This window comes from Astatotilapia calliptera, chromosome 4, assembly GCF_900246225.1.
Source record: "Astatotilapia calliptera chromosome 4, fAstCal1.2, whole genome shotgun sequence".
Classification (NCBI taxonomy): domain Eukaryota; kingdom Metazoa; phylum Chordata; class Actinopteri; order Cichliformes; family Cichlidae; genus Astatotilapia; species Astatotilapia calliptera.
Window position 1 is genome coordinate 11955606 of NC_039305.1, and position 27585 is coordinate 11983190.

The 27585-nt window shown below is 40.1% G+C and overlaps 1 protein-coding gene across 1 annotated transcript; it reads right to left on the reverse strand.

Annotated features, from left to right (window-relative positions):
* Positions 1 to 21806: 21806 nt before the first annotated feature.
* Positions 21807 to 27585, reverse strand: slc25a10a (solute carrier family 25 member 10a). The gene is made up of 11 exons (XM_026164744.1): positions 27133 to 27585; positions 26492 to 26611; positions 26285 to 26399; positions 26142 to 26190; positions 24265 to 24306; positions 24118 to 24161; positions 23879 to 23949; positions 22790 to 22882; positions 22632 to 22709; positions 22397 to 22453; positions 21807 to 22284 (listed from the first exon to the last, which is right to left on the reverse strand). The coding sequence occupies exons 1-11, from the start codon at positions 27220 to 27222 to the stop codon at positions 22183 to 22185; spliced, it is 861 nt and encodes a 286-aa protein (XP_026020529.1). The 5' UTR covers positions 27223 to 27585; the 3' UTR covers positions 21807 to 22182.

Sequence of the window (27585 nt, forward strand, 5' to 3'; positions counted from 1 at the left end):
GCGTCCGCACGCAGCGTATGCTGCCGCCTACCTGGATGACGTGATCATCCACAGCGACACCTGGGCGGAGCATGTGCTGCGGGTGGCCGCGTTCCTGGAGTCCCTGAGGGGGGCGGGGCTCACGGCCAATCCGAAGAAGTGCGCGGTTGGACGGAGGGAGGTGCAGTATCTGGGGTACCACCTGGGGGGCGGGCAGGTGCGTCCACAGGTGGAGAAGACGGCGGCTATCGCATCCTGCCCGCGCCCCAGGACGAAAAAGGAGGTGAGACGGTTCTTGGGGTTGGCGGGTTACTATCGTCGCTTTGTGCCGGGGTTTGCGCAGCTAACCAGCCCCCTGACCGATCTCACTCGAAAGGGTGCCCCGGATCTGGTCCAGTGGACGGGGCCGTGCCAGGCGGCGTTTGTGCAGGTGAAAAAGGCTCTCTGTGGGGAGCCGCTGCTTCACACTCCTAACTTTTCCCTCCCTTTTGTTCTGCAGACTGACGCCTCGGACAGAGGGCTGGGAGCCGTTTTGTCCCAGCAGGTGAGGGGGGCTGACCGCCCTGTCCTGTACATCAGCCGGAAGCTAGCGGAGCGCGAGCGCCGGTACAGCACCGTGGAGAAGGAGTGCCTGGCCATCCGGTGGGCGGTCGGCTCCCTGCGCTATTACCTCCTGGGACGCTCATTCACCCTCTGTTCGGACCACGCCCCGCTGCAGTGGCTCCACCGCATGAAGGATGCCAACGCCCGGATCACCCGGTGGTATCTGGCGTTGCAGCCCTTTAAGTTCAAGGTGATCCATAGGCCGGGGGCGCAGATGGCGGTGGCCGATTTTCTCTCTCGCTCGCGGGGGGGAGTTGGCTCGGCCGGACGGCTCCCCGGCCTCGAACGGGCGGTGGGGGTGTGTGGCGGAGGCGTGGCCCCGGGCGCAGCTGCAGGGGAGGAGTGCAGCAGAAGGCTCAACAGGGCGGCGCTGCGAGGCCGGTAAGAACAGCTGATGGTGTTTATGTACTGATGATGGTCTCCCTCCGCTGTTTTTATAGTGAGACGGGGAGGGGCGGCCAGAGGAGAGATCAGCTGGGCTCGTGAGCTGTCAGACTGTACGACTGAGTCAGCTGTCAAAACTCAAAACTCAAAGCTTCAATAAATGTGGAAGTTGGCAGTACATACCTGTGTGTGCGTGTGTCTGTGCCTGGTGTATTCCACAAGCGCTAAACACAAGAACCAAACCCTAAGAACTAATACCAAAATCAGAATCAACACAAAACACAAGGTGATACCAAAAGGAAACACAAAACGCTGAGTGTTTTCAAATGCCAAGTATAATCTAAATAAGGCATATCTTCTTTAGATAGTCACATAGTTACCATTAAGTGGAGATTGGGACTGTATTGTCTTGCAGACAGCACAGTAAACTGAAGAACATGAAGAAGTGCCTATACGTCACGCTGCCCGAAACTGCTTCATTCAGTTATTTAGAAGTGTTATTTAAACTGTGTTTCTCTCTAATTAAACCATTGTTAATATTTGTATGTATTGTTGGATTAGTTGCTAAATGACTTTGTAGCATGCGTGCTTGTTGTTTTTGTCTGCTTCCACTTGTCTTTGCACTAGGATGATGTCGGCGTAAATGTGCAGTCATATTCATTGTGTTCCCACTAGTGCTGTCAGCATTAATCTGAAATGATGTTAACGTCACAACACGGCAAATCTCTGTTAACGAGCTACTGCGGATCGCCCCGTGCGTGGTGCTGGACGGCGTCAACACGTTAACGAGCAAACTGCGCTAACGCAGTAGTTCCCACCCATGTAATTGAACATTGCGTGGCACATCCGACATACTGTTTTACTTTTGTCCATGACGCGCTTACCTTCAGGGTCATACGTCACATGAAGACCAAAATAGTTCCAAAGGCCAGATCTGAATGAGGGTGGGGGAGGTTCAATTTGCCATGTTGCAACGAGCTTAGCTTCTGTCTTGCTAGCTTGTGCTGCGCTCAGTGGATCTGCGCTCGACAGTGCAGCCTAGGCAGAGTAGTCGAACGCAGATCCACTGAGCTCTCAACACAGACAGCATCGTCAGAAGAAAAGTTGATAAAATAAATTAAAAACTTTGTATTGTTCGATACATATGCGTACCGAACCGAAAGCACTGTATCGAACGGTTCAATATCGATATGAGTATCGTTGCACCCCTAATAAATACCTTCATCATTATAACCCACAAATTATTTTTACTGACAGTTTGTTGAAGACATAACTTGTTTGTGAGTAGATCACGGATGGTAGTCATATTAAAATTTGGGCTTCCAAGTGTTTTCTGATCTGTACTATGATTGGGCGCATTGTTTTGCAAGGGATGGCTGCTGCTTTGGGGAGTGTCATTGCAATCCCTGCAATCTGCAGAAATGTGTATGGGGGTCTCACCCACCAAAGCAGCATCCAGGTTTCCTACTAAAACACCAAATTATTATGAGAAGATCATGAGAAGATCATGCGGCTCATCTTACTTATACATAAAATTTGATAGCTGAGTTACTAGAAATAGGTTTTCCAGTTACTTGCAGAAAATTAAACATCTATTTATTTTTTACTAATAGTTTTTTACTAATATATATCACAATCTCATGTAGCTAACATGAAGTTTCCGCATTGATTCTTGATATTAAAATCATTTGCTGTATGCACACATTAATTATGTGCATGTCATATACAGCACACTTACACTTATAAAAGCAGATGTTTGTAAATTACCATCTCCAACTTCTGAAATGCTACATTTGCCCACATCAAAAGAGCCCTGTTATGACCTTTTATGTTTTCCATGAATGTATTTAAAGCTACTCAGGATTGCTCATCTGCATATCATTCTAAAAAGGTCAAGCTCTTGTGCTTTCTCCAATCCTCTGCTATAGACCTTCGAGAACCCGCTTCCTACTTTAAGAGTTCAAAGCATGCTCAAGCACTATTTTCTCTAGTCTGTTTTCCCTTATGTGAGCCTGTGCTAACAGTACTGGTCGTGCCATGGCACCAGCATTATCCCTGACAAGATGATTGCCCTGCTAGCTAATGGCTCTCCCCTATTGCAAGTTTTTACTCTGTTTTTATTCAGCTCCATGCATGCATATCTGGATTTGGGGGTATGTGAAGGTGAAAAGGGTTCTGCTACGATGTAATTGATCTTTTTGCCTTGCTGTGGTTGTGGGTGTAAGGGGCTGTGTGCGGTGCCCATTAAACTCAACAGAGACCTGGACAGTAACAAAAGCAGCAGCAGAAGAGTGAGAGCAGAATGATTAGTAGAGAGTTGCTGGGCTTCTTCCTGTTGCTCCAAATAGCAAATAGTATGACTGTAAAGTAGTTTTCACCCAAGCTTTTAATTATTTGCAATAACATATGAAAGTGCGCTTGATAGTCTATAATGGACAAAAGTACATTTTTGTGCAGACTGTATAATTACACACTTTGATATACAAAATAAAAGGGTAGCCTTAGATGCATCATTCAAATTCAACATCTTCACCATGTATATGAATTAAAAGCTTATAGTAATTCACTGAGAGAAGTGTCTTCTTACCGAGTAGACAAATAGATCAAAACCCCTGTAAAATGTAGCTATGGCAAAAATGAAGCAACTATGGCGTGTTAGCAGGATTTATGGTGCTCGCCTTAAAAGATGGAGGATTTTTTAAATTCATTAGTTTTTTTTAAGACCTGCTAAGTTGTGTTTAATAGGAGTTGTTGTATCGTTTGTATCATTACACGTGGTGGACAGCATCCATATGCTAGTTCAAGCAGTCTTGGTGATGGCTTTGTTTTAACTGATGAGTAGGGATGGGTATCGTTTAGGTTTTATCCGATACCGGTGCCAAATCGGTACTTTTGAAACGGTGCCGGTGCTCAAACGGTGCTCAAAGAATGGAGAACACAAAATTGGTCCAAAAACCTCTCATGTTCAGCTGGTTTTTTGTAAAAAGATAACAATGTTAGCCTTTTCTGCAGCTATGGGGCATATATGGTATCACTCTTGGCTGGAAGCAGTGCTTAATCAATGGAAAAAACACAAACTTTGTCCAAAACCTCTCATGTTTAACTGTTTTCCACTTTTTCTTTGGTCATTTTAGCCTTTTTGGCCAGGGTGAAGGGAGTATCTGCCATCAAACAAGAAGACAGCCGCATGTAGCTATGATGATGTTTGCTAGTTCACCTTACATGCATTAATGTAATAACGTGGTTAGCCTACTCAACATAAATTACACACCAACAACATTAAGCTACTCACGCAGAGAAGAACGGCTGCTGCTGCCATCATCATCCGTCGTCATTTCTGCTACACTGACAGGGCTAGGGGCCAGGACTCTCCTCTTCGGGGTTTTTGGGGGATATTGCTAACTCCAGGTCCAATAACAGGCAACCCACGCACAGTAGATGTGCTCGGTGTGAGGTCTCGCAGCAAGCTATCATACAGCGCATTTCTGGGCTTTTAAAAAAAACGCTATGCGTCGCCAGGTGTTTCATCGGATTTGAGGTGTTACCTCCTTTGACAGTATCACAGTATCAGCTTAAAGCACTTGTTGCAGGCTGCTGAGTTTGCATATTTTGCTGTGAAGTACAGCCAGACTTTTGACCGCTTCGCCTTGGGCATTTTTAATCTGTAGCTCTGCTCTAAAAGAACGTACGTACCTGGACCCGCCTACTATCCTCGGAAACGTAAAATTATTGGCTAGAAGTGTGTCACAGCTCAGGAAAAAAAAGCACCGAAATAAAGCACCGAAATGTGCGCTGCTTTTCGGTCTGGTTACTACCATTTATGTCAGAACCGGTGCCATGATGGCACCGGACACCGGTGCCCATCCCTACTGATGAGTCTGTTTTAGTGCATTTTGAGTTTAGTGAGTTTGAGTTGACTTGGATATCTAGTATATTGCTGTGGGCATAGTTAGTGACGGATAAAAGGCGACAGATTTGTCTACAAATACTCTCTTGCTACTCTGTGAGCTGAAGACAACTTTTACCTTGCAGGCAAATCTTCTCCACTTGTAGCCTTGCACTTTTTCTAGTTTTAATACCGTTCAGCTATTAGTTGGTATTCACTGACAAGCATGAAAAATTACAGGCAATCTGCTACCAACCAAAGCAATCAGTAGGAGGTTTTTGGTGCACTACCTTCACCCAGTAAAAGCCAACAACATCCAGGAACAACTGCCAGATCTGTACAGCTCAAACCACTCAGGGAGAGAAAGGTCAACTGTTTCTTGTCATCAAACTAGCCAACTATTGGTGGTAGCGTCCTACTTACTTCAGACATTAGAGTACTTTCACTTTTCTATAACTCTCATAAATAAATAAACTGTCCAGGGTGCACCCTGTCTTTCAAAAAGTCGACCCTGAACTGAATAAGCAGTTAGAAAATGAAGGGAGGGCTGCATAAATAAATATAATGGTATTTCTCAAAAGGTCCGGCTCTTTTTTTTAAGCTTGTGTCTGTTTTTCTCTTAAAACACAATTTGATTAAAGGTTTCAGGTCCATTTCATCATGTGAGAAATGGAAAACAAACAATGGCTCAGATTACAAATAAAACAGCACATTTATGGTCTATTTGCATGATCCATCTGCATGTAAGTGAATGTATGAGCAAACATATTTCCACGGCCCACACATGCAGTGTTCATGCAGTGAAAGGTGAGCGCTCCTGCCTGTGCCGCTGCTGACTTTAACCACATAAATTGTGGAATTCTTGTGGTGCCTGCTGGGAATCATTACTCAGTGATGGAAGCTGAAAAGCGATTGCCAGGCACACTCTCAGGCTGCATCCACAATAACGCATTTGTAAAACAGTGTTTTTAAAGAGGAGATATGCTGACACCTTTAAAGGCGTGTCACTTTCACATATTCACAAACACTCAGCACGAATGTGTTATCAGCCTGATTGAATAACTGTTACGAGTTATTATCAGTCACATACATTTCCCTTTAACATCTAGCTGGCAGTCCATTGCAATGAGTGATAAACAGAGAAAAAGAAACATTATGCAGCAGAGATCTATCAAAGACGTGCATGCTAAATCTCCAGTGGTAAGAAATAAACTGAGCTTTGTAAATTTATGAAAATGTTTATTTAAACAAAAACAGTGACATTTTCTAACACTAATATATTCAGTGAGCAGATAACATTTGAAACAGGTGCCTAGCACCTGCTGGATTACAACAGTGTTTTATCCATCGCCATGGGAAGCAGGGCAATAGGAAAGGCAAAGCAAGTGTCCATCTGCTGTTGAGAAATTTATGGGCTCAAAATGTGGTCATAAATATTTTGTACTTGTAAAAAAGATTTGTATGTGTAAAAAAGATTTGTGTGTGCGTAAAAAAGAATTTGTGTGTGTAAAAAGAATTTGTGTGTGTAAAAAGAATTTGTGTGTGCGTAAAAAAGATTTGTATGTGTAAAAAAGATTTGTGTGTGCGTAAAAAAGATTTGTGTGTGGACTTAGAAAAAAAAACCCTGCAAGTTACAAGTACGGATTTTTGACCCTATTTTTCTTCCCTTCATCTGATTGGTCAATGTCACATCAATCACAAATGTAACAATCCAATCAGAGAACAGATGGGTTTGGCTGTCGAGGGGCGCTTTTTTTGAACTGCAGGTCTTTGAAGGGAATAAATGCCCTTTTACATGCCAACCCAGCCTTTTCCTTCATCACCACGAAGGAAAACAGTCTGTGGTCGTCCGAGTTTGGTGATTTTTGTGTCACAGGTCTACGTGTTTAATACAGGGACTTCCACAGCCTTTTCAACAGCGCTGCGGACCGCGGGGTGGGGGCGGGCAGTGTTTTGGAAATGACAGTCTTCATTACAAAGCTTTCTTTGTTATGAATTAGCATACATGTTTTTATTGAACATTTGAAGAACTAGCAAAAAAAAACTCTTGTAGAGGACATAAAGTCAGAGATAGAAAAGACAAGGAGCAGGTGCATCTAGTACAGGTAGAGCTGCTGCAAAAACCCACAGAGCCCAGCAGCCAGCGTAACAAATTCTGGATCCTTTGCTTTTAGTTAGCATTAGCAGCGTATCCTGCATCCGATGTGAAAGGACTTTTATGCTGCGCACTGTGACTCACAGCAATGGTCCTGGGTCAGCCCTGACTTTGTGTTAAATTAATCCTAAAGTAATAATGTTATTTCTAACCACTGATATACCACAACTTTATCCTTTCAACAGCTACTGAAAGTTAGGGGACCTAGCTGCTATCGGATATTTATATAGCGATCCTCCAGCTTCAAACGGTATCACCCTTCAAGGACCTGCAGTTCAAAACAGCGCCCCTCCGACAGCCAAACCCATCTGTTCTCTGATTGGATTGTTACATTTGTGATTGACATGACATTGACCAATCAGATGAAGGGAAGAAAAATAGGGTCAAAAATCCGTACTTGTAACTTGCAGGGTTTTTTTTTCTAAGTCCACACACAAATCTTTTTTACGCACACACAAATTCTTTTTACACATACAAATCTTTTTTACGCACACACAAATTCTTTTTACACACACAAATCTTTTTACACATACAAATCTTTTTTACGCACACACAAATTCTTTTTACACACACAAATTCTTTTTACACATACAAATCTTTTTTACGCACACACAAATTCTTTTTACACACACAAATCTTTTTTACACATACAAATCTTTTTTACGCACACACAAATCTTTTTTACACATACAAATCTTTTTTACAAGTACAAAATATTTATGACCACATTTTGAGCCCATAGAAATTGCTCTCCATTTCTGGATGTTTGCAGCCTGCAGCTGTGGAATGGTCATTGGTTGTGGCAACCTCTGATCAAATTCTTTTAGCCAGCATGTCCCAGGCATATATTGGGACCAAATGCTGGCCTATGTTCCAGAAAGGCCTGTACTACTCAGTGTGAGCCTGGGCATTGTCCTGCTGGAAAAATTTAAAGGCAGGAAGAATGTAATGCTGCAAAACTGGGTTGAGTACAGGTTGAAGCATTTCTGTCCAGTCAGATATCCACCAAGAAAAGATCAGAGATGGTTTTCTCTCTGACATGCAAGTCTACAATAATAACTCAAACACAAACGCAAGCATCCAGCACACCTCGGTCACTGGTCGGTCAAAGCATTGTGGGTCTGATGACAAATTTGTGCACATATTGTCTTTAATTTTGTTTGTTTTGTGTGTCTCAATTTCTTGTCACTCAGATTGAAACAAGAGCTCAGTTTGTAACTGGATCGGCAGGATTTCAAAACCTCTCTTTCTTGGAAGATATTAGGAAGTGAACAATCTGATTCGCAATTATAAGCATCCAGCTGAGGGATTAGACCACACACACTTACTTACATGCGCATTGTGTTTATGTTTTCATCATTTCCACACAGCAGGTTTTAATGTCCTTTCTCATAGCGACTCTCAGCAGGGATAATTAAACAATTACAGGTCTAAGTGGCCTGTTGTCCTCCAGCGTCTGGGATTAATGGGATCATTTATGTGATGGCGAGTCCAGGTTTTCATCAGAGGCTCTGGAGCAGCAGTAGATGCTAGATTCAGACAGAAATCACCTTGTTCGACTGCGAGTCTGTAGTAATCATGCTCTGCTGGCTGCAGCTGATAAGCACCAGCAATGTTTCAATTCAGGCCCAGTCATATTTCACAAGTGTTATTTTGGGATCATTCACCGGTTCCATTCCTTCCCCTGGGAAATTTTCAACTGAGTACCATAAAATATAAGTAACCCGAGTGATAAGAGAGGCTGATGTTCAGCAGTAACACAATCATACATATCCTCCATTCCAGCCACTCCTGTATCTGAATGACTGTCATCAAGAGCCCACAGTGGGAAACGCACACACAGAGTACATCACATTCCTTCACCTTTTTTGGCTACATCTGTGTCCAACACAAAACAAAGGGCACCTCATTAGTTTAACTAGAGTGCTGAATTTTAAACTAAACAGAGCCATAAATCAGTCTAATTACAACATTTAACTGCATAAAATAGATATATGTGCAGTTCTTGTAGATCATCGTTTTATAAAAGAGTAGAATGCCTGACACATCAAAAATAATCCATAACAGCATGAATATTTTTAATATAACCTCTGTGACTGCATATGCAGTCACAGAGGATATATGTCATGTTCTTTTCTGTTCATTTTTACATAAATAGTTTTTTAGTTTATATATATATCTATATGTGTATACACACACACACACACACACACATCATATAAATGTATATATATATATATGGTCACATATATATATGTATGTGACCATATATATATATATATAGTGACCATATATATATATATATATATATATATATAGTGACCATATATATATATATATATATATATCAGGGGTGCAACGATACTTGTATCGATATTGGACCGTTCGATACAGTGCTTTCGGTTCGGTACGCATATGTATCGAACAATACAAAATTTTTAATTTATTTTATCAACTTTCCTTCTGACGATGCTGTCTGTGTTGAGCGCTCAGTGGATCTGCGCTCGATAGTGCAGCCTAGGCGGAGTAGTCGAACGCAGATTCACTGAGTGCAGGGTGTCACTACCCGATCCGTACCGGAAACCCGATCGGTACCCCGCATGCGCGAAAGGTTTCTACTTCCGGTCGTAGCGTTTTACGATAGTTATGGGTCAGAGTAAGAGTTAAGATGTTAAGAATAACAAGTATATCTTAAAATGTTTGCAATAATGAAGCATTTCAGTACAATGTAGACAAAAACGAAAAATAAAAAGAAAGTTACGGATCAGGACTCTCCGATCCTTACTGCGCATGTGTAAAGTCTGACCGTACAAATCGGGTCTACCCGATCCGTACCGCGCATGTGCAGATGTTTTCTTCTTCTTCTGTTCGTTTAATGGCAGTTTACTCCCCAGTGTACGAGGATACCGCCACCTGCTGACCGAGCGAATAAACCCTATTATAAACTGAATTGTCGTCATTACAAACGTGTGTTAAATCTGATTTAGCGATAGTCGAGTGTGTTTATGCTTGTCCGTGAGGAGAGGATTGTTGGAATAGTGATGATGATGTGCGCTATCACTGTCAATTGTCAGTAAACACTTAATCTGGCTGATGAATCTACACGTGAGATATTACAAAGTCTGCATTATTAACTCTGTAATTAGGCGCCATTCTTCTTATTTTACGGCGCTGTTGCTCAATCGGGGGACGCTCTCTGTTGAGGAGAAAAGCATGAATTTCTTTGCATACGGATTATCCATTGTTTAAATGTCCCGGGCAGTCGAAAAGGAGGCAGAGCTGTTGAGAAATGCTAGGAGCTAACTGGGCGCTAACCGTATCAATCAAATATATTGAATGTCGCAATGTTGGCAAAGAGAGGAAGTGACGTAAGATTTGCGCATGCGGGGTACCGATCGGGTTTCCGGTACGGATCGGGTAGTGACACAGGGCAAGCTAGCCAGACAGAAGTTAACCTCTCCTTGCAACATGGGAAATTGAACCTCCTCCACCCTCATTCAGATCTGGCCTTTGGAACTATTTTGGTTTTCATGTGACGTATGACCCTGAAGGTAAGCGCGTCATGGACTAAAGTAAAACAGTATGTTGGAAGTGCCACGCAATGCTCAATTACATGGGTGGGAGCTAGTGTGTTAGCGCAGTTAGCTCGTTAATGTGTTGGCCGTCCAGCCCCATGCACGGGCGATCCGCGGTAGCTCGTTAACGGAGATTTGTCGTGTTGTGGCGTTAACGTCATTTCAACGAGATTAACGCTGACAGCACTAGTGGGAACACAACGAATATGACTGCACATTTATGACGACAAACAACAAGCACGCATGCTACAAACTTTACCCGAGTCATTTAGACAGCTGTTAGCACAGGATTCTCCTTATATGTTTAATATGCTGCTGAGAATATAGCCCAGAAGAAGTATAGCTTTTATTTTGGAAAGAGCCATTTCTCTGTAATAAACTCTCTTTTCCAAAGATGAGTGATTCCTCAATCAGATACAGGGCTCGCAAAATCGCTAGCCCGACGTCCCGGGACTAGCGATTTTTCCAGTCGGGCTACCAAAATCTATCTCTGCCCTGCCCGTCGGCCTATCATAGGAAGGAAAAATATATGTCAATGCTTTTGCATTCTTTCGGAAATGTAGCTGGGTAATTACATCATTGGCATCGGTCAGCAGGTGTGAATGTGATAGGCTAAGGACTTCTTTCCGCCTGTGTTGTGATAGACTGGTGATTCACCCAAGGTGTACTCTCCCTTTTGCGCATTGTACACCCCCACCGGCCCAATGCATACCTGAATTGGATAAGGGGATAAGAAAATGAATAAATGACTGATAAAGTCCCCTTTGAATGAAACCCTAAAATGATGAGAATAAAACCAAGCTCGCATCAGACTTCAACTGACAGCCCATTTTTTTTTAAGTTGTTAAGCAGTTGTTTTAATTTAAAGATTGAGGACAATCCAGGAGGTGTAGAGAGACACACAGAGAGAGCAAGATAGGAAAAATATAATTTAAAACTCTATTTAGTGCAAGTTCTGGCTTATGACCTGCCCTAAATCCTGACTAAAATTTCTCAAATAGACCATTGCAATATACAAAGCAACTGATTCTCACTGTGTTATTTCTGCCCTAAAAAGTTAAAGTGAGATTTAACTTGAATGCTGGCTACAGAGTTTGAGCTAATGGGTTACCACAGAAACAATGCTTTAGTCACTAATGGATGCAAAATAATGCCACACTTGAATTATCTGTCACCTGTGCATGGCTTGTTGGAGCTCACTTTGTCTGCAACCTTATGACCTGTCACTCTTTGGGCAGAAAAAATTCATTTTCCCATTGATGACAGCTGGATCTGCTAATGACTAACATCCGCCTCCCTCAGGATTGCTTCTTTATCAGAGGCCAAAGTGTGAGCAAAACAATATTCCACTAACTCTGGTCTTCCGCTGTTTAATAGAGGACCCATATTAGGTTTGTAATGTAGTTTGTACCCAAAAGAACATTTTGGCTATAATGCCAGGTGTTATTTCTATCATCTGGAATATGCACTTATAGGCGAATTTTAAATCAAGTTGATTTGACCACGGGGAAAAACATAGACGGAAAGGAAATGAAAGCAACTGTTTCATAACATGGTGACAAAACAATATCTGACTGTTCTTATGTGCTAAGAACTGTCCTCCGGCAAATTCATGCAAAACATAGAACTTTGTCAGAAACAGGAAAACACTGGGGAAAGAGACTTGTTTTAGAAATCAATTTGAATAAAAGTCAGACCAGTTTAGCGTGAACAGGGCTCAAGTGAAGGCAAAACTGCTGTGCTTATTTTCATTTAACCCGTACCATGTCTCACAGAGATACGTTAGTCTTTTTTTAGAGAAATAGAAACAGGAACCCAAAAATAAATAAGCTGCTTATGTTTAACACATTGTGAATTATATATGTAGGGGATGTTACTGAATTATAGAGTTTTTGATGCTGTGCCATGCTCCAGTAAAAGTGGAATGATTGCTCAAAAGGAAAATTTGGGAATTGTCTCATCTACATTACTTAAAATATCAATTGTGTTTGGTTAGAAGTGCAAATTCCTTCTGCAGACAAGCAATAAAGCGGAGTGTTTTACATACTATGGGCAGGTGTGCTATAAAATTTTGATTATTTCAGTTTAACTATTAAAAAAAAGAAATGAATTATTTGGCTGACTTTTATCTGTAAAGCAATCTTTTGTGGGTTTTTGCATTTAGAGAGACTTGCAACTGGATGTAATAGTCTGAAGATCTTCAAATAAAATATGCTTACACACAAAGAGAATGCAGATTTTAAAGTAACCAAATTTAAAAATTAAGATTCTAACTCTCTTTCCAATTTATTGAATTTCACAATTTAAGCCATTTTTTTACACTGCATGTCAGTGACAGATAAGGCCTACTGCAGTATGAAAAATATCAACGTAGGACAGAGTCAGGCTAAAATTAAACACATGTTAGGATTCAGTCACACAGGTCAACAACATCTGCTAACTAAGGAAAAATGTGTTTTGAGTGGTTGGGAGTGGTTGTAAGAGGTCGCTTGTTGTTGACAGGTGAAAATGACTACAAAGGGCTACATGGTGTTACACTGAAACCGTCCTTGCAACTGCTTTGCTCACTAGCAGGTTGCTGTGGTTGGTCCAATAATTTCTATGGAAAATGTCAACATGGCTACAGACACTCACTAACTGCTCACTAAGCAGTGATCCAGTGAAATTGTGAAAATAGTATAATACAAACTAGAAATGATGACTATCAACTAGAGATGGACCGATCCGATATTACGTATCGGTATCGGTCCGATACTGACCTAAATTACTGGATCGGATATCGGAGAAAAAAAAAAAATGTTATCCGATCCATTAAATATCACGAAAGCACCTCACAAAACTTGCAACACGCGTAACTCACCTCAGAACGTTAGCACGTCGGAACAGTATGCATCACGTGATAGAGCGGCTGTGGCATTTGTGACCTGTCGGTGGTCTGGATAGCATGTGGAGCTTCGCTAGCAACCTGGCATTTCATCTCCGACAAAGTTATCCCCGAGAGAAGTAAAGCAAGTGTGTAAGTCCATCTCTGAATGTTTGTAAAGCATTCCTGCGTTAAGCTTAACAAGCGACTGCCTCTTCTTGCTGCTACTTCAATCATGAAACTGCTTAATGATCAGCTGATCGGCTTTTCTGTCGCGACTCCGTCTCTCTGGTTTGTTTTTGGCCCACTTTGCACCAGAAAGAGGAAACCATCGGCTGAACAACAGCAGCACGTTTAAGCTTGATCAGCTGTTGTTAGAATTTATTTAATATTACTTTCTACTCGAGGATCTTTTGTAGCTGACGGCTGGTAACTGTGCAGGGGCGGATCTAGCAAAGTTTAGCCAGGGGGGCCGATAGGGCATTAACAGGGAAAAGGGGGCACAAAGACATACTTTTCTTTCTTATTCTCATTTAAAATGTCTAGCTTTTAATAAATAATTATCTGACACCCAAAGTTTTAATTTGATGTAAAATGAATAGAAGTCAATTACTGTATATAGTAACTATTAAGTCTAATATACCCTAGTAAGCTATAGTACTTTCTCCTTTGGGAAGGTACCATCTGTGCAGTCTGCAATTTTGTTGAAGAAAGATGTTGAATCTATTTAATATTTCTTGAAAAATAATTGATTTCTGTGCATTTTTTTTCACACTGCATCAAATTAAGGTTGATTACGTCGATTAAGCATCATGAGGTGGAGTGTGAGGGGTGGTTCCCTATTTTTTATTTATTTATTTTTGTTGTTCCTGGGAGTTGGAACCCTATTAGTTAGGTTGCTTAATATTTACGCTAAGTACTCTTTAAAATACCAGAATAGGGAGGATGGTGTAGGTTTAAGTTTATTAGATTGATCAGTATTGCTGAACTATGAAATTTTTTTTTTTTTGCATACAGGTATAACAGAATAGCTTTAGTGTAGTTGTTGTTTTAAACTTGAGTATGAACTTATACAAAATGCAGCAAGATATTTAAAAAAAAACAGTTTTGTTGATTAAAAAACACTATATCGGATTCATATCGGTATCGGCAGATATCCAAATTTATGATATCGGAATCGGTATCGGACATAAAAAAGTGGTATCGTGCCATCTCTACTATCAACCAGCAGCCACTTGCCAACTGGTCAAGGAATATATGTTTCCCTAGCAACCAGAGGTTGGAAGGCTATGACCTTAAGTTGAGCTAACTGGATAATGGACAGGTGGTGAAAATAAGCTTGCTTAGGAGGGAAATGCTTTGTTCCTGCTGCCACCACAGGAAAAGAGAGCTCTAAGAGCATACAGTAATCAGCTCGCTATGAAGTAAGTAGCCATTGATGCCACCTTTCAGAATCAACACATGAGATTTAAGATCATGCTTCGTTTACCATCAAAAAAAGCTTCCACGTGAACGCCAATTTGTTTCTTAACATTGCTTCAATAAGTAGTGATTATGTGATAAAATTAAACGTCACTGGTTTATATTTGCTCTTACATCAGCTGCACTGAACCGATCACAGATGGATACCAGTATATGACATCTGCAACTAGTTTAAAAACATGACTTCAACGTTGTCTGCATCATTATTCAGTTGACTTTGATTAAGTTTAAAAGCTTAATTGTGTTAAGGAGCAGGAGCTGCTTTCATTTCCTCCCAAAAGTAAAACAAGTGGGAACTTGATTGATTGTATTGATTGGGGTTTCGGGTAAATATCGGGCATATTTCAATTTCAATATATGTAGAAATGAAGATTCTTACGCTAAAGGAAAAACAAAAAAAAAAGTGTGAGATAGACCTCCTGTGGAGAAACTGCAGATCTAAATGCTTGAACAGTGCTCGCTGTAGCTATCTATGTGAAAGCTAAAGGTAACAGGGTTCATTTTCACGTACTGCTCAGTTATATTGGGCTAATAAGCAATAAGATTACCGTGCTCCAGTAATAGTTTGTGCACATCCACTGATGTCATTAAGCACTGTGATAAATGAAAAGCTGCAGTCAGTCATTTGGACTGAATAACTTCATACTGTACATATGAAAATGGATTTCTCAAAAAATCAAGCAAACACTATATTGGTCTGACTGAGAATATCACCATTTAATGCTGAAGAACATGTCTGTTATTCCACTTTGGATGTGGGGAGTCTATTTAAAAATGGGACCCCCTCAAGTAAAAAGGCTGACGCGCCTTATTAACATAAAAGTTTTCTGAAAACAAAAACAAGAAATTCTGCATAGCTGTTTATCTCTGCTGCCTCAGACTAATGGGCTGTTTTTTCTGCTCTGATTTGAGCTGTTTCAGTGAGAACACAACCTGCTGCTTTTCATCATTATCTTTATTACATGTCACTGCCTCTTTTTTGGCGTCTTTTTTTCTGCCATTAACTGTAAAAAAAAAATCATCTTCACAAGTAGACATACACAAATTAAGCTGGGGTACATAGCTTACAAAAACTTTTGCTTTTACGTGGGATGAAATCTGGCTTTACATACAGTGGGGCAAAAAAGTATTTAGTCAGCCACCGATTGTGCAAGTTCCCCCACCTAAAATGATGACAGAGGTCAGTAATTTGCACCAGAGGTACACTTCAACTGTGAGAGACAGAATGTGAAAAAAAAATCCATGAATCCACATGGTAGGATTTGTAAAGAATTTATTCGTAAATCAGGGTGGAAAATAAGTATTTGGTCAATAACAAAAATACAACTCAATACTTTGTAACATAACCTTTGTTGGCAATAACAGAGGTCAAACGTTTACTATAGGTCTTTACCAGGTTTGCACACACAGTAGCTGGTATTTTGGCCCATTCCTCCATGCAGATCTTCTCGAGAGCCCTTGCATGCCTGCTTTCTATGCTTCTGCACAGCTCAGCATAGTTTTCCATCTTCTAGTCTGTTAAGCATCAGAATAAACTCTTACACTTAAAACATCCAATTCGTGAACCTGTAAAGTGTAAAAACGTCACCAAGTGTTTGAGTTTTTGAAAGTTTACAATCCAAAAAGGGGGGACTGGACGAAACTACAAGCATGGGGAAAACATGCAAAATACTTTCTTGCCCCACTGTATATAATTGCCAAGTAAACAAGTCTGTGTAATGTTTTGCTTGCTTGCCACCTTCTTTTACAATTGACTGATTCTCTGGCCTGCCAGTCACTTTGCTCCTTATATAAGGTTTTTGGTGATTTTCTCCGCCCTGGCTTTCGCTCCTGTTTATGTGAATATCTCTCTTCTGGCTGCAAAGGGCTGCCGGCCGGAGCAGAGAGGGGAGGCATGCAGGCTTAGAGCCACAGTCAGACCTCAAGTGAAAAGCCTGGCTCCCACACTCCATCCCACAAACTTTTCCATAATGTGAAACCATCGCTCATTCTCTCAACTCTGTCGTCATTCCAAACCGAGGAGATCAGCGCTGTTACCACCCAGTATGATACTGGCAGCAAATGAGCTTTAAGAAAGGAAGAAAGGCAGATCACTATTGTCGAATGAAAACCAGGGAAGTGTAATTTTGGTTATTTTTCTATTTAAATATAATTTTGCAGATTTATGGCCCCTCTGTTGTCCACATTGAGTGTCATGAAGCCCAGTTGAGAGTGGTTTTGAAGCACCTTCAGCTTTCAGCACTACCTGCTGTGGCCAGCCAGGCATGGCACAGGTGGTGCCGTGACCCAGTCCAACGCAAGCTGGCAGAAATCCCTCAGACGTAGACAGTGTAGGAAAAATCATCTCCAGCCAACAACGCAGGGTTGATAAGAGAAGGATTCATTAAGGAAATGCACCAAACTTTGACTCTGGGAGGGGCAGTGAGAGGGGATCTAAGTTCTGGTATCATTTTTAAATTATAGTGATAATAGTAACAGATTAGCCACTTGAAAGTGACCTTAAAATTTTCCAAAAACTAAATCCATGATTTCAGACAGAGGTAGACAAAAGCAGTGTTACAATTTCTGGCTGGTGACGATCAGTTTTGCCAGGCGAAATGACAACTTTTCATCAGCTTTAAAACTTCTAATAAAGAATCAATTGTAACTCTAAAAGTTGGAAATATGCTAACCATCATTTTTACTGCCGATTTTAAATTGTCATTGCTTAAACAAACATTAAATAGGTCCATTTGATGGCTGTGTGTTGAAAAAAAAAGATGAATTTAGATAATAATGTCTAAAGAATGATAAGGACAAAAATTATAGTCAATCTGACTCATTCCTCTTTACCTCTTAATTTTAATGGAACAAGCAAGATGTGTGCTTTTATTAACAAGCTTAGTAATTAACGTTCACTGAATGAACAGCTCCTTTTGTGCTGGACTGAAATCCTAATCTTGCTGATATTAGTCTGCACCGTGATTTAAAATCTCATCCTTTTTTCCAATCCAGTCCAGAAGCTGCTGCTGTATACTACAAAGAACCAGGGGTCCAGATGAAAATATTGGATTTAACCCTGTCATCTTGCATTTGTATTTTGGAGAAGAAAATCAACAGAGTGTAACATTTTTGTACGTATAGGTTTGCTTTTCTCTTATGTCTGCGGTCACACTGCTTAAAAAACATGCTGCGAAATCTAAAGTTTCACAGGCTTGGTGTTTTTCAGCTGCTAAGCTGTTTGGATGATCACTTTGGTAATTGGCAGGTCTTCCCACCTTCACCCTCACTGAAGTCTAACACTGTTGCTTGCACTGACTGAGCTGACCAGCCTGTGGAAAAACAGAGATCGCCCATGAGAGGAAGAATCTGACATTTGAAGCAGCTGGCAGCAGAGTGCGGAGAAGAAGAACAGAGGACTGTCAACTACCTTGTGAGAGTCCAGGAAAGCTGAGGAAAACTCTGATGGATCAGTAAGATGAAAGGAGGGAAGAAACTAGAAAAGAAGGGATTTCCACAGCTGGCAGTGAGATGAAATGTAAAAGCGCTTTTTTTGGTTTCTTAGATGTTAAAAGACTGTTGAACTGTGACAGTGCAGCTGGTCCAGGCTTAACAGCGGAGGTATAACAAACTGCAAAGCTCATACGCTTCGGACTAACCGGCCTACTTGGCCATACCCAGTGCATTTAATTTAAATTTCATGCTGTTTAAAGAGTGCAGCCAGACACTTTAATTCAATTCAGTTTTATTTATATAGCGCCAATTCACGACAACAGTTGCCTCAAGGCGCTTTGCACATTATTCCATGCAAATGTCCACTTCAAATTTAATCAAGGCCACATATGAATTACTTGGATGTTTGCTATCCCTCTGGATCTTATCACACACAAAAATGTAATGCAATTAAATTAATCTTTATTGCATTAAATTGTTAACAGCTGCATGCCAGCACTGTGGGGTATGGATATATTGAACCAGAGCTGACATGAGAGACATGAAATCATGCCCGGTTTTAACATGCTTGTTGATTTTTTTTTTTTTTCAACAAATGTTGTGATCCAGAAATGTTTTAAACACGAATAATCTCAACTTACTTTTAGTATGATAATAATAATAAACAATTACAGAGAATGAGGTCAGGTCAGTGTTTTCCTTTAAAGGCTGCAGAAGAGTTTTGCAATTTGTCAGCATCTTAAAGACATAACAGCCTGAAACTTTGACTCACACGTGACAACTTCTGAGACTGACATCTGGAAAAAAAAAAAGTGAAATTAAACATGAAATATAACTATCAAGGTTGTATAGTTTGATTTGGGGTTTTTTGCGTGGATGCTAACTGAACATTAACTGAAACCTTCTTAATGCTGTTTTGGAAAAGACTTAAACCCTTGTCTGTGCCCTTACTTTACTTATATCTGCACAAGCCCAGTTTCTCAGTGTGAAGAAAAGATTATTATTTCAACAAACTGGCCAATGAGAAATAATAAAATATAAAAATGTATATTTTTAAAAAGCCTGTTTGTTCATATATACAGTGAGCATCCTGTTGGGTAAAAATCAAAGATGAAAATGGCTTCTCCTCGTGTTGAGATATGAACCCGCAACATCTGGTATAACAATTCACCTCACTGTAAAATCTCAAATTCTGTTTCTGTTGTCAGGACCGTTCCAAAACATTCAGTCTGTCAGTTCTCAGCTTCAAACCAGACTTTGACATCTCTTCCTCGTCCGCATCCAGAAACAAAGGTAAACGGAGAAAGATGAGAAAGCGATATGTGTTTCTGTCCGTGTGTGCGTGTGCATCATCATCGCCATCATTAGCTGCATCCCCGGTGGATGTCTTCGGGCGCAGCGGTCAGTCTCTACCAGCGATAGAGTGCCTGATAAAGAGAAAACATCAAGCACAAACCGCCGTCTGAGGCTTCAGAGTGATGAAGGGCAGAAAATGGCACAAAAAATAAATAATTTCTAAATGAATCAGTTTATAAAAATAATACAAGTGTAATAAATCAGAGCATTCAATTAAATTAAAAATGTGACAGAAATAGATCATTTTTTTTATTAATATGCTTCCCTATTTATTTATTTATATTTAATTTTCCACTTTTTTTGCCCCATAACAGCTGAGAGAAGAGGAAGAAGACAGGTGGATGAATGGATAATCGATTGATTGGCTTTATTAATCTCTTTGAATTTTATATTTAGCATTTTTCTTAATGCAAATCAATCCGGAGGCTCAACATCCAAGAGAAATGCTTGCTTCTAGAGACCTGAGGCAGCTGGCTAAGCTATCTATCTAAAACTTATACAACTGCTCAGTACTGTTTGCAAGCAAATAAATTAATACTGAAATACATTCATACATTAATATTATAAAAGAAAAAAGTGTTCTATTTTATAAATTAACACCTACACTTCTTTTTAATAATTTTTTATTTTAACTGTCTGACTCTTTCATACACAGCAAAGTAAATCTGGATATACACTAAAAAAGGAAGCAGATGTACTCTTCTTATGCAGTGCATTATCTATCATTACTGACCTATGTCATCAAGCTGCTCTTTCGTCAAGCACCATGACAACCGCACATAATAACCGGCTCACCATTAGATGACTTTTTGCACAGGTTTCACGGGGTCGTGTAACCTGTGCAGCAGTTAGGAATAAGCAAGTTGAAACTTAACCTTTAACCGCAAAAAATAAATAAATAAAAGTTTCATCAAAAAGAGCTGATTTCACTTACGCATTAATCTCTTGGTGATATCAGTGACTTAGCGGGCTGGACTTCTTAAGGAAAGTTTATCTGATTTTTGTTTGACTATACATCATGGAAAAGGCATCAAGCGTGGAGCTGTTGGATCCCGAAGACAAGAATCATCACTCAAATTCTGACACTGATACAGGCAGTGAGTAAACCATAGGACATGGAAAAGATATCAGTTCGTCTTGTAAAGCTGAGCATGATGGATTGTGCATCGCTGTACAATATAATGCTCAGGAAAATAATACCTGGAACGATATTAAATAACATGAACCCACAAACCCACATACAGCTGCTGAACCATGGCACACAACTTTTTTTTTCTCTCTGTCTTTTTTTTAAGCAAAAATTTTGTCTTTGTCTTCACACGAATCTGCCGGCCTCCTGTTTTAAAAAGCTGCTGAGTGTCTAATGAAAGCACGGTCATAATGAATTCAAGTGAATCTAATTGTCTAAGAGGTTAAGTGTTCCTTTTTAAAAGAGGCCTGACAGGATGTCTGATGTGTCCAGCAATAACTGCACTCATGCAGTGAGAGAAGTAAATAAAGAGACAAATTACTGACAAGGGAGTGTCTCACAAGCTTGTTTTCACAATTGAATCAGCCTTGTTTTCTTTTCCATAAAGCCCATCATTTATTTTCTCACTATATTCTCAATCCTGACTAATGAAAATGAGAAAAAGTAACGCTTCTGCCACAGATTTCCTTTCTAATCATTTTCTCCAACAAAACTATGGATCCAAGGGGCCTCTTCCATCAGCTGACATAGCACAAGAGGCAGGGTCCAGTCCATCACAGGCGCTCACAATGTAGAATCACCAATTAACCTAGCATGCCTGTTTTTGCACTGTGGCAGGAAATCAGTGGCAGAATAGGGAAAAACATGCAAACTCTGCACAGGCAGTGGAGAAAGTGCTAACCACTGCACTACTGTCCCGCCCTCACATTCCTTCCATAATATGAAAATAAACAGTCTTGTCTTGAACCAAATCCTTGGGCAATCTGCATAATTACAAATACACTTTATATAAATATATTGGCAGGCTGTTTTTCAGTGTAACACTGTCCCCCAGAGGGCACTGGAGGTTTTGTAGCATGAAGATTCATTTGTCAGGTTCAGGATATTCATTCAAGAGACAGTTTTGAATTTAATGGAAATCCATTTATTACTTTATTAGCCTTATATAACCTTAGGTGATATTTATAGTTGCACAGTTCATGACAAGTGAAGTAGCACAGTGGTGAATGTAAATAATTTAAACCGTCTCCGTTTTTAAGAAACACCACGTTTCGTCACCACGTTTTTGTCTGGAGCTTTGGGTGTTATTACACAAGTTGTTTTGATTATGTGTTATGGATGGAAAAACGTAGCATGAAGATTCTCTTTCCGTCTCGGACTTTTGAGGGTTCCACTCAACCCCAGCTCAGTTTGTCGAGATCAACCTGTGCAGCATGGAGGGCCACTAAAATCCTGAAGGAATAGCCGTGGTCGTAGGAAAACTATCTTATGGCACCCTCAGGTAATGACCATCTCACCAAAATGCTGCTTCAGCTGCTCGAGGAAAATGAAGGTTAAGACTGTGTGAGGGATGAGGCGGATAGCTGCAGGAACAAGACCCTGGACACAAATCAAAGCACTATTTCAGTGTCTTAATACTCTGTAGGTTACTACAGCACATAATTAGAAAGAGCTGTATAAAACATCATGTCTGCGTGAATGTGACATCCACCTTGTAGAACGCATTCGGCCCCAGCTTTGCTGTTTCTGTTAAGCAGTGAGACACACTCTGCAACAAGGAGACAAAACACACAAGAGACATGCCAAGCTGTGTCATTTTCCCCATAACCAATGAATAAAACATACATAACATCAGAGTGATGAGGGCGGGAGAACTCAGAGACCTAAATAAGCCAAACTCTCCTGCAAAACCAGATAACAGGAAAAGTCATTTTAAAGACACTCACCCCATACTGAACTTCTGAATTCATTAATCTTGTTTTAACAACATCCAGTGGTTGACAGAGGATTGTAGCAGAGCCACCCTGCGCAAGAACAGAGGGCTTATTTCAGAAAATCATGTGATGTTTGTCTTGCTATGCTATGACAGATGTGAGTCACTTACTGCAAACACACTCGCCAGGAAGTGAGTGAAGATGTTGTCAGTCAAGTAACCAGTAGCCAGAACCAACTCTTTGGACTGGTCGTAGCAGGCGAGCTGCAGGAGCAAAACACACATGTGCTGCGTAAGTTGGCTCGCATTTATGGCTTTCTGTTTTGTTTCTTTATTTTTTAAAGAAGTGTATAATTTCCAAGAAAATACTTAAAAAAAATATCAGTGAAATAGACCTAAAACCCAAAATGTAGTTTTGGTTTAAATGCTGCAGGCTAATCTGTGTCCTTCCTGCCACAGAACAAGAGCAAACTACACAGTGGATATACAGTTGTGGTCAGAAGTTCGTGGGTACTCAACATGGGCATAAATGTCATGGTGATTTAGGGCCTTTAATGATTTCTTTGAAGTTTTCTTTCTCCAGGGTGGAATGATTGTGCATAGATCTTTAAAGACATTAAAAAACAAGAATTGGATGCACAAGTTTTAATTTATTAGGATTTCCTCCAATCCATGCAGGGTCAAAAGTATACACACAGGCTCAAACATTTACATACGCTCACTTAAATCTTAATAAGTGACGCTGAAGGCCCTACAATGTTTTTACTAACTTAACAACACCAAGGCCTGTTAACATCTCGTTAGTGATCATGATTGTCTCCAACTGGTAGTTTCTCTTTGCCAGAGAAAAAGGAATTTCTTTGACAGCACTTACTGGTCTGAGCAGTATTCAGAATTTTGGCATTTTGCATGATAATTACATGCAGTATAACTTTTAGGATTATACTGACTGATTTTAAAATTTAAAAAATACCAACATTTAAATGTATAGATTTTTTTAATTGAACTTTATGCGTAGCCTCTAAAATATATTTCCCTACATAACAAGCTAAGAAAAACTGAATAAACACAGTTTAATCAGCTGACTATCTGCATATTTAGCCATTACAGATTTATTTATGGCAATAATTGTTGGGCATAAAAATTATAACATTAAGGCCATTATGGTTCTGTCTTACAGTTTGCTGTTACTGCTCAAAAATTCACAGTTTCACTATATTTGCAGTCACTGTTGTCTTGTAGGGCAGTTTATGACTTTACCTGTCCAACAGACACCAGTGCACCTCTCGAAGAAGCCATTGAAGCACCAGAAAACAGTTTCCTCAGCCCCTCTAAAAAGCACATTTCAGAAGGATGAACATTGTAAAGAAATCTTTAGTCAGTATTTGTTCTCTTGAGTTTAAGGATTGTGGATTTTAAACTTGTGACAGAACATACAAAGGAAATAAAAATAAAGCTTTAATGGTACGTTTAATGGTAGAAGCTTTTATGGACTTTACCTTCCTTACAGACACGTAAGAGCCCATCAAACACATGAGCATAACTGTAAAAAGGGAAAAAACTATCTTACAATATGGTTATTTGGAAAGAACTATAATTGTCTGTAATTATGATTCAGGATGTATTCCCATTTTTCGTGCACTTACTTTCTTCTGAACTCTGCTGCCATCTTGACGTCATTCTGCATTCTGTAAAGATGAGAGATTTCAAAGCCGGTTGTCTGTCAGCACGTGCAGCCTTAACACTGATTGTCTTGCTTCTGCACTCTGGGAAAATTGACCATCTAAAATTGGAAGGCTTTTATGCCACCACAACTTTTTTTTTTGTGTAGTTTGTACTTTCCCCAGCTATCTTCCTTTCACTTCACAACATTTCTACAGGTACCTACTTTGGATGTTATGTTAGAAACCCCTTAACCCCTTAACTTGTGTTTAGAAATATATATACACTCACAGACACTTTGTTAGATAGTACCACGTTTGACCCCTTTTGCATTCAGAACTGCCTTCATGGCATTGACAAGATAGCACCATGTCAGTTGCTGCAGATTTGTCAGTTGCACATCTATGATCTGCATCTCCTGTTCCACCACATCCCAAATGAGCCCTGGAGGCCTTTTTGATACAGTGCGTGCTGGACATGTTCAGCAACAATATTCAGGCTGCCTGTGGCATTTAAATGATGCTCAGCTGGTAATAGGGATCCCAACGTTTGCACCACAAGCAGCAGCATGATGATACCAGGATGAATCAATGTTTTCCTGTTGTTTATGACAAATTCTGACCCTACTATCCAAATGTCAAAGCGGAAAAAGTCATCAGACCAGACATTTTTCCAACCTTCTGTTGCCCATTTTTTTTCTTTTATTTATTTTCAATTTTCATAACAATCAAAACACAAAATAGCATACACTGGACATGGTTACATCTGTGCAATCAGTAAGGAGAAATACAAAGACAGAAAAGTATCCAAGTACTAAGAACAAAATAAATAAGGGGTTGTGTAAAACTTAGCAGACGCACAAAAGAGAAAGGGCAACTGTCTGTTAGATTCTGTCCTTTGTTTTCTCTGCAACCTCAATCCACTCTTGCTGAAACTTTCCTTGACAGTTATTATTCCTTACCATCAGTGATTCACAGGAAGCAGTGTCTTTAACCATTCTATGAACTCTGGTTTAGTGTGGCTCCTCCAAAGGCAAAGAATAACCTAAGAAGCACAGGGTAAAACAGCCCAAGCTCCCAGTCGGCACAACTGAGGCAACTCTGGTAAAGGCCTATGTAGCGACTATCCAATACAATGAATTACTTGAAGATCAACAGTCCCTGAAATACTCCGACTAGCCTATCTGGCAGCAACAACCATACCACCTTCAAAGTCGCTTCTGTCACCATTCTTCCTCATTTTGATGTTCTCTTTGAACTTCAGCAGGTCATCTTGATCACGTCTACATGTCTAAATGCACTGAGTTCCTCTCATGTAATTGGCTGATGAGATATTTGTGATGAGCAGTTGGACAGGTGTACCTAATGAAGTGATCCGTGTTCGTGTATCCTTTGTTACTTTTTGGTATTTTTCTTTTTCTATTATTATTTGTTTTTTGGTCATCAAGCACTCGCACAAAAGTACGGTGGACAGAAACCGCAAAACCCCAAAAGTTATAAACAACATTTTTAAAATGCTCAAGATAATAAAACGGCCACTTAAATGGACCAGAACAAACTAAAAATAAATGTAGGCTTTTATTAGTAATATGTTTCATGATTCAGTTTCAATTTAATCTCCATTTAAATGTATATTAAATATTCATAGAATTATTATAACTATTAAAGCATTTTGACAACAAAATGAATCACTTTTATCTCACGGCTGGAATGACAGCAAATTTAGACCTTAAACAGCAATGTAGTGGATGCACTGAACTATAAAATATAAACTATGACTTTTATGTGGTGAACCACAAAAATACATTCGATTCTACATGTGAAGTGCAAACAGATACAAAGACATAAACACTGTATCTCACCTTACATTCACCAGGTCAGTTGGGGTCCCAATGAAACCACCTGTAAAACCTGATGAAGGAAAAACAACATCTTTAAATGCAATTTTAAGTATAAAATGAAACAACATCTTTAAATAAAATGTAAGCTATTTTCCACCATTTACCTCCAAAGGCACCCAGGAGGACTTTCTGGTGGAAAGGCATAGGACCTTTATTTTTTCTCTTCATCTTATCCCTGACGGTCTCGTAAATGGCAAATCGTGACAAAGAATATGTCATCTGGACGAATGAATAAATAAAAACAGCTATGTCAAAGAGAGGAAGAGTGTGCGGCTGATAAAGGTTTTATGGAAATGAGTGTTGTTTTTGACCTGCCGGCAGAGGGAAGCAGTGAGCCCGCTGTAGAGAGCCAGAAAACCCTCTCTTCTCACTACGTTAAGAGTCATCCCAATCATCCTCATCCTCACTTCCTGCTGTGTTTGCAAGTGGACCTGGAAGCAACCATAAGGAAGCAGCACTAAGAGTCAGTGGCACTTTTAGTGAGAATTGGCCTTAGATATATGTAAGGTTCCTGTCTTTAAAACCGTTAATATCTAGTCTGAAAATATATCTCACGCTCTAATATTACCAGCACCATTCAGTCCGCATCCTAAATTAAAGAAAACCAATGCAATAAGTGGATAATAGCTGCAAGAAATAAAAAACTGTGCCACTAAACATACACTACAAATGTTACTATCATTTAAAGCACCTTAAGGAATCAAAGCAAGCCTAATGATTGCCAATATAAAGGCAATTTGGCTGCATAATAGCCAAGTGAAATTCTAAGAAACTGCTAAAATGAATATTGCTACAACACATTATTCCAAATTTTATCATCAGCAAGTAAATAGAAAACCAAAATAGCCAAAATAGACACATCAGTGAGGCCTATCTGGATCTATTTTGTCTCTGCCGAATGGAAGGATTGTGCTCTGGTGTTAATTCAAATTCGATAAGCTCTATAATTTACCTTTATCAAATCCAGTGGATGGGTTACACAGGCTGCTGCACTGGACGAGACCCCACCAAAATACCAACGAGAGACACGGTTCTCCTGCATGCTGTCAGTGAGGCAAACTCTAGAGGGGGAAAAAACCAAAGGGTCGACTTCTCAGAGGCTCAAAGGACAACTTTGCCCGAGGGTGCTCCTTTCATCGTTTTTCCCCTCAGCACTTCTGGTGATGCGTGGCCACAATTCATCTTAAAAGTCGACGGGAGTCATCTCAATGTAAATCTGTATTTTTGTTTCTTTTGAAGCAGTGGACAGACAAATATAATGAGTGTCCCTCTGTACTTACTCCATGTTTGTGTGCCAAGAAGAAGAGGGGTGCAGCTGGTTCATGGGAGAAAGTGTACGTGACCAATATAAAAATAGTAAGCGGGCTTGACCGCTGCTGTAGTTTTGAAATTGTGGCCGACACAC

What these genes read in the sequence shown, in the direction of transcription:
- slc25a10a (XM_026164744.1), bottom strand. Translation starts at nt 27,222, where the DNA reads ATGCAGGAGAACCGTGTCTCTCGTTGGTATTTTGGTGGGGTCTCGTCC. An exon ending in CCTCCTGGGTGCCTTTGGAG is followed by an intron (nt 26,191 to 26,284) that starts GTAAATGGTGGA and finishes TTCCTTCATCAG; the next exon opens with GTTTTACAGGTGGTTTCATT. An exon ending in GCAGCAGAGTTCAGAAGAAA is followed by an intron (nt 24,162 to 24,264) that starts GTAAGTGCACGA and finishes CCCTTTTTACAG; the next exon opens with TTATGCTCATGTGTTTGATG.